Below are 9,746 nucleotides of genomic sequence, written 5' to 3'. Positions count from 1 at the left end.
AGAGAAGAAATTTAACTGGAACTGATGGTGCTTAAACACAATGTTGAGGCATAGGCAATGAAATTGTTTATTTCCATTTTATGCATTTTTTATATAACGCACATATGAACATATATCCTCAGAGAAAGAAGAACAAGGAGTCCTCAAAATCATGTAGTGATCCAGGGGACAGAGACACTTATAAATCCAGAGGGAAACTGCTCTCTGTGATGTATTGAAAAACCTAATTGTCAGGCACAGGAAAAACTGAGTGCAAGTGTAGAAGTCGATGGGAATTCGGTGCTTTTTAAAAGTCAGTGTGGTCACAACAAATATGAATATGATTTACGTTGTCATCATTCATAAAAAACATTTATATTCATTGTACTTGTAGTGCCTAAATAGTCCCACAATACAGTTTATATTCACTTCATTTTGATGGGAAATGATTTGTAGGCTATGTTTTATGGCTTGTGCGTAGATTTATAGTTTGAGGCGTCAATATTCTGGCAATTGTCCAACCATGAGCAAGTTCAAACAGTGACACAAACACATGGTATTCACCAGGTACAGGGAAGAAGAGGGGTGTGACCAACACTAGGGTTCTCACATTTTGTTTATGTACTTGTTATTTATTCTATTTATTTTTTATTGTCGACACAGGAAACAATATTGTTGTTTGTTTGTGTTTAGAGTAAAAGAAAAAGAAAAGAAAGGACACACAGGAAGTAGGCTAAGCAAGTACTGAAGTACTAAGTGGACTTCATTGTATTGCAACGTTACCTTACAATGTGTAGCTGGTTGCTAGTTAGTTTGATAGTGGCAAGAGGTAAAGCAAGGGGAGGATGCCACAGAATCAATGTGCTGGAAGGAATACCATTTACTACTGTTACTAATATGGGAATGGGCCTGTATTCTCATTTGTCCAGGTCATAGTATCTCAAAGGAATTTTCAATCGAAAGCAACTGGACTTGGTTATTTGTCTAGGAAGACGTTTCACCTCTCATAGGAGCACAAAAAAAGCACAAAAAAGGGAACCAGTGACATCACCAGCCTTGTGAACGCTCCCACAAGAGGTTAAATACCTGGGCCTCCACACCAGATAGTTGGACCAGTCCCAGCCTGGTCAGATGCGTACATGAACTGATGAAGCCTCTTGGATGAGAGGTGAAACGTCTTCCTAGACAAATAACCAAGTCCAGTTGCTTTCGATTGAAAATTCCTTTGAGATAATATGGGAATGCCAAAAATAAAGAGGTAAATTAACCATGTCCTTTTATAAAAGTTAATGATTTTGCACTCTTCACCCAAACCGAGATAAATGCTGACTTTTTTTATTTTTTATTTTTTTTTGCTTTAAAAAATCCTATTATGGACAGAGATCATTCAGAAAATCATTCATTCAATATGTATCCACCGTGTGTAGTTCACCGCATGTTTAGCAGGGGGCGACACCTGCGGCTCTCCACCGTGGATGCACCGACAGGAAACGGCAGCAGCAGAAGAAGCAGCAGCGGCAGCAGGAGCGTGAACAGGGCGCAGGGCTGAGCGTCAGTCTGCGGAGGAGCGGATCTGTGTTTCCGTCAAGTAATGGTTAACTCTAACGGACTTTGGATGCTGTCGTCCAGAACTTCTACGTCGGTGTACAAAGTCGGTGTTTTGAGCGTGCGGTTGCCGGGTAGAGTTCAGGTGTAAGTAGCTGCTCCTCCGCTGTGTTGTGTTGTTTAGTTGACGGAGTAAATGCGTCGGCCGCCGAGCTGCACTTCTTCTCCTTAGAGCTCAGTCGACGAACATGAACTCCATCTTTACGCAGACAGCAGCAGCAGAGTCGTGTGTTGTGAACTAAAAAAAACAAAAAACAAAACAAAAAAAACCTCGCTGTGTGAAGTCATGGCCAACGACTTTGTGAAGTCGTTTGTGCAGATGTGCAATTACCTCCAGCAGCCCTGCCATGTCGCGAGGTTTCAGCAGCTGTGCGGCGTCAGGGGGACGTTTCCGGACAAATCCTCCACCACCAAGCCGGAGAGCGGACAGCCGGACCCGGACTGTCCCGGGCTGAGGAGGAGGGTCCCGGGCTCGGATGTCGGACTCGGGAACGGAGCGGCTGTGGATGCCGCGGCGGCTCCGCAGGTTAACGGGATGCAGGGTGATGCTACCGTTAGGCCCGACGGTTCATCATCACCATCATCATCCCCATCAGCGGCGGCGGCGGCGGGAGCGGGAGCGGATGATGAGGAAGCCGACTCGGACACCGTCAGAGCCAAACCGCTCCGGAGAAACTCCCTGACCGGGGACGTGGGTCAGGAGTTCCTGATCCACAACAAGTTCCTCTTCTACCTGTTCACGTTTGGGACTGAGCTCGGCAACGAGATGTTCTTCATCGTCTTCTTCCCCTTCCTCTTCTGGAACATCGACCCCCTGGTCAGCCGGAGGCTCATCGTGGTCTGGGCCTGGAACCTGTTCGTGGGCCAGTCCACCAAGGACATGGTCCGCTGGTCCCGGCCGGCCTCCCCGCCCGTGGTGAAGGTGGAGGTCTTCTACAACTCCGAGTACAGCATGCCCTCCACGCACGCCATGACGGGCACGGCCATACCTTTCTGTCTCTTCATGCTGACCTACGGGCGCTGGGAGGTGAGCGGTCACAGCGGTGTTATTAAATGTCCCGCAGCACGACAGTTAAAAAAGTAGTAGCTATGGCAACTAACCAAGTTCCAACCAGTAGCTATGGCAACTAACCAAGTTCCAAGCAAAGGGAGCAAAGGGGTCACCTAACCCAGACCTCCAGGGGTAAACTTTTATTTTGTAGGAATACGTTCAGTTCAGTTCAGTTCAAGTTTATTTATATAGCACGTTTAAAAACAACCATTGTTGACCAAAGTGCTGTACAAGTCATATCAGACACATAATATCAAACACATTCAGACTCCAGATCCATACGCATACTACACATAGCTGAGTTTCCCATATTAACCCACATTGAAGGCCAGCGAGAAAAAGTAGGTCTTGAGCAAAGACTTGAATTGCACAACATCTTCAGCAGATTTTATGTGTCTAGGAAGCTTGTTCTACCGCAAAAGCTCTGTCACCTCTAGTTTTGCATCTTGTTCTAGGGACCCCCAGGAGAAGCGTATTTGCTGATCTTGTTTCTCTGGGTGCAACTTGAAAACTTAAAAGGTCACATAAATAGGGTGGGGCTAGGCCATTTAAGATCTTAAAAACAAACAATAAAATCTTTAAATCAATCCTAAATTAAACAGGAAGCCAGTGTAGTGAGGCTAAAACTGGTGTTTTATCTGGTGGTTCCATCCCTTAAGTGTGAATATTCACTTTTTTCCACATGAAATATCTTTGGGGTTTTTGGGGGGGAAAACAAAAAATGTATTAAAGCATTAGGTAATCAACAGACTATCCAATCCAACTTTATTTGTTGAGCACTTTAAAAAGCATCCACAGTGGATGAAAGTGCTGCACAGAATAATAGACATAACAGCTCACATAAGGCATACAATTACATATAAATACAAATTAATAAATTAAAAGACATTCAAAACAATAATAGCTGTACAATAAAAACAATAAAATGAGATCAAATAAAACTAATTATAATCTTGCCTTGGAGTCCAGTGCTTAAAGTGAACATTGTCCTCTAAGGAAATTATTCTAAAGAGGCAGTAAAGCCGCCCACATCCATTTCATCCCCTCTCCTTTCAAATTAGTCTGTACACTGACTTAACAATAGCCACGTTTAAAGAATACAATCAGTAGGAGGAAAGGGAGTGGGGGGAATTGGAGGTGGGGGCACAATGAAGTCCACTGCTCATTTTCAGGCCTCCTCCACCACTTTCCCTAGACTATTATTGTGTTATGGCAACTGCAAAATGTGGAAGTAGAAATGTGTTATTACAGAGAACTGGTACCAGCCACAGTCTGATACGTCTGAATTCACAATGCGATGCACGTGCTCTCCTTCTTCTTTTTTCTTCTTCTTTGTGTTCTTCTTTTTCTTGCTTTGTAACATCAACATCAAGAGGCTGGTCTGAGAAAAGATCAGAGTTTAGGAGGTATACAGAGCATATGACATTTATCGGCAGGCACCACACGGTGCCAAAATGAGGGTCAGTGGGTGAGTTTGGCCAAAGGATTGAAAAAAGCACAGACTTAAATCCCTGTTAATCCTTGTAGCCCGGTCCTTTATGAGGCACAAGAGCCCAGTCCGAATAATTAAATGAGGCTAAATACATTTAGGCTTTGTAATAACTGATGCTTGCAGATGTTGACAACAAACATTTTTCTGTTTCAGCAGACTGTAAGGACGTGACAGGAAAAATACAGGAGAAAAGACACAGAAGGAACTGTGAGTTTTAGAGGATGGGAAAGTATTAAATTAGGTTTTAGTGATTGTTTTTAATTGGCAGTAGAGCAAATGAACAGAAAAAAACAGTCACATATAGGAGGATATGAATATTCTTTGGATAAGATGGAGGAAAGAGTGATGGGACGGTTACTGAGAAAGAGCGAGAGAAGAGTGGAGGGTGGTATCACCCAGGTCAGAGCTCAAAGCCACAAAACTTCTTCTACTGATATGACATGCAGCGGTTGGATTTTCCAACACCAGCAGAGAGATAAACTACTCAACTGTATGAAAACAGGCAGAGAGAGACACAAAGGATGTAACAGACAGACAGGGCAGGGGTTGTTACCGCCAGGAAGGAAGAGCTAAACACCACAAATGGTTTGTATGCAGTCGTAGCCATGCGGGGGATGCAATGCAGCTGGACGGTCTGAACCGCCTGAACTCTTACCCAGTGTCATCAAGTTTCCTCCGCCGTCGTGACTCTCAAGGCCGAGACACCGAGGCACTCAGAAGGCAGAGGTTACTGAAGGTTAGAGGAGATAAGATGCAAACTATTAACAGCCACCGGGGCGGGAGGACGACTCAAAGAGTTCACTAAAAGGCATTCAAAGACACTGTGCCTATGCAGTGACCTTTGCCTGGATACTTTCTGAGAATGATATCAGTGAGTTTTCTACAAAATGGACTATGTACTGTGGTTTTTTGAAACCTTATATTTCCTGCATGCATTGCCTGCATTTATTGAAATTAAGTGTCAATTCCCTGTAAGGGGCAGTGCTGCTGGAATATCTGGGTTATACTTCACTCATGGTCAGCAGGATGTGAATAGTGAATAGTCCTCTAAAATGGCTCCTCCAGGAACGTGTGTTGGTGGTGGTGGTGGTTGTATTTTTCAAAGCATCATCTTCAGATTCATTTCTCAAATCTGTAGTTTCTCAAAAACCTAATTCTTTCTGCTCTCTCCCACAGTACACCTTCCTGTTTGGCTTCAGTGTGGCTCTCAGCTGGAGCGTCCTGGTCTGTGTGAGCAGAGTCTACATGGGGATGCATTCTATCCTGGTGAGCACGTTAAATAAATCATGTCAAAAAAACAAACCAACAATCCCACCACACTAATATAAGAGTTAAATCAATAGTTTGCAGTCCAGTTCAGGATGGTAAGAGACGGTAAGAGACTTTAGGAAAACAAAATGCACTTAAGGCACCATTGGTCCTAAATAATACAAAATGATACGCATCTTGGATGATTGTAAATTCTGGCATGACTCCAGTACCTGATGTTGCACTGATGATAATAAAGTCTTTCGGTAACACTTTATAATAATGAGTATCCATGCGTTATAAATAAAGAATTCAGTATTCATTAATGCTTAATAGTACTTATTATGAAGTGTTACCAGTCTTGCATATTATGGAGAACATCCTCAGCCAGCACCAGGCTTATCGATCCTATCCATCTTTTGAACACATTGGTGCATATTTGAGATTTCTGTGTGAGAGGAGTCGTCAGACCAGTTGTTAAAAATAGGCTTCAGTAAAGACACAAAACAAACTCCTGTGAAAAGTTTTTCAGTCTTCACTTGTAGGTCTGACTGTATGACATTAAGAGGAAAAGATGACACCTTTTCTGGTTACGTGCTGTAAAAAGGGGATAAAACCTGCATGATTACCGAACACAATAACTTGAAGTTTGAAGTACAAACTAATAACACAAGTACTAGATAAACACACTCAATTCCAAAGCTCGTTGGCTTTTTCATTAATTTGCTCTTTTTTTCCACACATTTAGAAATATAAAAATGACAATATGAATGTGTGACCCCGTTATTGCAGCTGATAACAGAGCAGACACACAAAGGTATAATGACGGTCATGATGGAAAGTTGCGGGTAATCAGAACCAATAAACTCACTGAAGCCAACAGATAAAGTCAGATTAGATTCTGTGGTAGTGCAACTGCTGTTTGGAGGCATTGTTTATGTTGTTCAGTAGTAACACCTTCAGCAGGTCATCATGACCTTCAAGGAAAAAGCTGCTGCTTACTGTAAGTGAAACGCCCCGGTGGAAAGTGTCATTTGGTGTCACCTACAGGTTGTTTGCTGATGATGCACAAAGACTTCGGACTGAGTGATGGTGTTAGTAGCCATTTTAGTTAGAACTTTATTATGTCATAAAGCACTTAATGAATCATAAACATTGCATGGATGACCGTAAGTGCATCAAACACGTGAATATAAAGCTATTAGAAAAGAGTTCATGCAGAGTTTATAATAACTTGTTACTGTGTGTCTGTTCCAGGAGGTAATCACTGGATTCCTGTACAGCCTTCTCATTCTCGCCTTCTTCCAGCCACTTTTGGACAAGATCGACACCTTCTACATGATGGGCCGCTACGCTCCGCTCGTGATCATCGTGTCACACGTGAGCCTCGGACTCGTAGCTTTCACCCTGGATTCCTGGAGCACGTCACGGGGCGACACAGCTCAGGCCCTGGGCACCGGCGTGGGAGCCGCTTTGGCTACCCACGTGAACTATCAGCTGGGGCTGCTGCTGGATCCGCCGCTGTCCGCACTTCCTCTAACTTTACCATCAGTCAGCATCGGCCTGGTGGTCCGCTCCCTGCTGCGCTTCCTCATCGGAGTCGCTGTCCTCCTCGTCACGAGGATGGTTATGAAAGCAGTGACTATTCCGTTCTTATGTCGACTGTTCGGGCTGCCCTCGGATGACGTAAGACGAGCGAGGCAGCACATGAGAGTAGAGTTGCCATACCGATACATTGTCTACAGTGTCGTGGGTTTTAGTTGCGTCTCTGTGGTCCCCTTCCTCTTCAGTATCTTCAACCTTGCCTGAGTGTGTTGTTGAAACAGTCGATGCACTGCTGACATGTTCATCTACACGGTGAAGGCAAACAGCACTTAATAACATGCAGGTAAATGCTTGAGAGAATTAAAAAAAACTTTAAGGATTCATCTGGTTATATTCTGTATTTTTCTTTGCTATTAATGTCAACAAATCCCAGAACCAAATTTAACAATGAATGTATCTTAATACTAACAAGTATTGTGTATGTAGCCAAAGCCTGACATGGCCTATCCATCCAACACAGCTCCATTGTCGTGCCAAATGCTATGAAGATGCATCAGTGAGCCACACAGCTGCACTGAGTGACATGTTTATTCATTCCAATAAAAAGAATCACTCTAGTTTATTTTGATGTAATCCAACATGTGCAGTTGTAAATGCATTAATCTGTGGCTAAAACTAGTCCCTGACAAATGAGCTGTGACTGGATACAAATTGCAGAGCCTGGCTGTTTTAGGGAATTATTTAGGGTTTTAAAAAAAAAAGTGTAGAGTATATATTTGTGATTATTTTAAAGCTTTAAATCTGCACTGGGAGAAGTTAAAAAGTATCGTGAGACAAACTAACACGGCGTTGGTTTTGACTTTTTCGTTTAGATTTGTTTTCAAGCTCAAAAATATAGAATATGACCTGGTTCATCCTTTAAAATCCTCCTGTGGGCCACACATTCAAGTGTTAACTGGAACTTTGCATACATATATACAAAACATGCCAGGTATACTGTAACAATGCTTGTGTTCATTTTTGGGGAGAATAAGTTGTACATTTTCATGGTTTGATTTAAATAAAAAACATAATATGTTATCGGAGAATTACATACGCTAAGAATAAACTAAACCACGAATCAGTGTGAAGGCACTTCATGTATCATTTGTTGCCATGCTTAAATGCAAAACAACCTGGAGGCGGTAAAATAGTCGAAGTTTTAAAGCTCACAGGTGTCAGGGTAGTTGGTGATCTATATAAATCTGGGAGATTTTTTTTGTCAATGTGCAGGTTTGTTGTGTTATTACTGTTTTTCTACCATCGTCAGCATTATCTTGTCGCCTTCTTTTTGTACATTTCTTGTGCTGCAGTCCTAATTTTGGCACAAATGTCAACCAGGTGTTCTCCTAAATAATCATTTAAAAGTATAGAACTAAGAAAAGTAAATATTTTTGATAAATTATTTTATCATTTGAACTATCTTGACCTGAAATGATGCTCCAGAGAAAAGAAATATAAATATATTATTACAAGGAATTTGAGAGGCATTTCAGCTGTGCTTGTACTACAGTATATAAAACACTGACTCTAGCACTTGTCTAAACATTGTAATTGTTGTTTTTACCAGATGTTAAGTTGTGATAATGGTTTTCTCTAATGTCCATCTCAGATTATGAATCCCAGACTCATTTCAACAGTACTCATGGAATATTTATAGATCTAATATTTCCATCAACACTCATCCTTTTTTCTGTTATGCAAGGACTGTATCTGAAAAAAATAAAATAATCTAAGAAAAGAGAGGAAAACGTTTTGAATGCATGTTATTTTCAGAATTGAAGTCTAACCAGTGCATCAGTAGTTGTAGAACATTACGTATTCTACTTTTATCTCAGTTCTCAGACAAAAAAAAAGAAACAGATTTCAGATAAAGAGAATCGCTGCGACAGCTCTATGCTTGCTGTCGGCTCTGATTTTTTGATAGCTCAAAATACAAGAGGTCAGTAGTTTAGCAAGCAAGGTTGCGTTTTCACCTCCTACGCCCAAATACCACACTCAACCTTTGAGCAGCTTAGATAAGGAGTCTGTACTGTCTTTATAAACTGAACTTTGGTTGATGGCCCGTTTTTGGTATCTAAATCCAAAGAATTCACTGTCACAATGCCTGACTGTCCCTGAGCCTCCCTCGTCACCAGTATTACTTTAATAAGTACACAAAAAAAGTTTGCCTTTAATTCCAGGATTTCAAGCAGTACTGACGAAAGCATGGTTCACAAGAATTTATTTTTTTGTGACATACTGTAGTTGTGAAACAATATTCCAGCTCTATTTTTTTTAAGTAGGCCTCTCTTCAAGGTGGGCTTTTCTCCCATGCACCCTAAATCACTAATAGCTACAAATAGATCTCTTTTAAAGACCCATGTCCATTAATCCTATTAGGGATAGTACCAGACACCAGATAGACAGACTAAACAAACTTAAATTGTATAATATAACTGACTGATATCTTGTAGCAGTAATTTCTTGGTTTAAGAGTTAAAGCACAAGTTACCTGTTATCATTTTACAAGGCACAGCTAGACAGTCAGACACAAAGTCTGACACTAAGACATTTTGCAAAAAATACTACTCACACAGTCGTGTTTTTTTTTTTTTTTTTTTTTTTTTAAAGCTCTAGTTAGTTATAGCAAAGTCGTCTCTGGTTATAGTAATTAGATGTGGCTTTATTGTGTTAGTTTTTCCACCTGCAAACAAACCGAGTTTTATTTTGAAAAGCCGCTGCACATGAAACCGGAAGTCCATACTTTTAACTTCTTCCTCCCAAAACAATCACTCGTCCTACACT

At 41.5% G+C, this 9,746-nt stretch overlaps 1 protein-coding gene across 1 annotated transcript; it reads left to right on the top strand.

The window, feature by feature from the left end:
• The first annotated feature begins 1,511 nt into the window (after positions 1-1,511).
• On the top strand, positions 1,512-8,684 carry sgpp1a (sphingosine-1-phosphate phosphatase 1a). The gene is made up of 3 exons (XM_084001121.1): positions 1,512-2,611; positions 5,304-5,393; positions 6,633-8,684. Exons 1-3 carry the CDS (start codon positions 1,871-1,873, stop codon positions 7,182-7,184), a joined length of 1,383 nt encoding a protein of 460 aa, XP_083857247.1. The 5' UTR covers positions 1,512-1,870; the 3' UTR covers positions 7,185-8,684.
• Positions 8,685-9,746: the final 1,062 nt, after the last annotated feature.

Source organism: Trachurus trachurus, assembly GCF_905171665.1.
Source record: "Trachurus trachurus genome assembly, chromosome: 24".
In the NCBI taxonomy this organism is placed as follows: Eukaryota; Metazoa; Chordata; class Actinopteri; order Carangiformes; family Carangidae; genus Trachurus; species Trachurus trachurus.
This window is presented reverse-complemented; position numbering and strand designations above follow the sequence as displayed.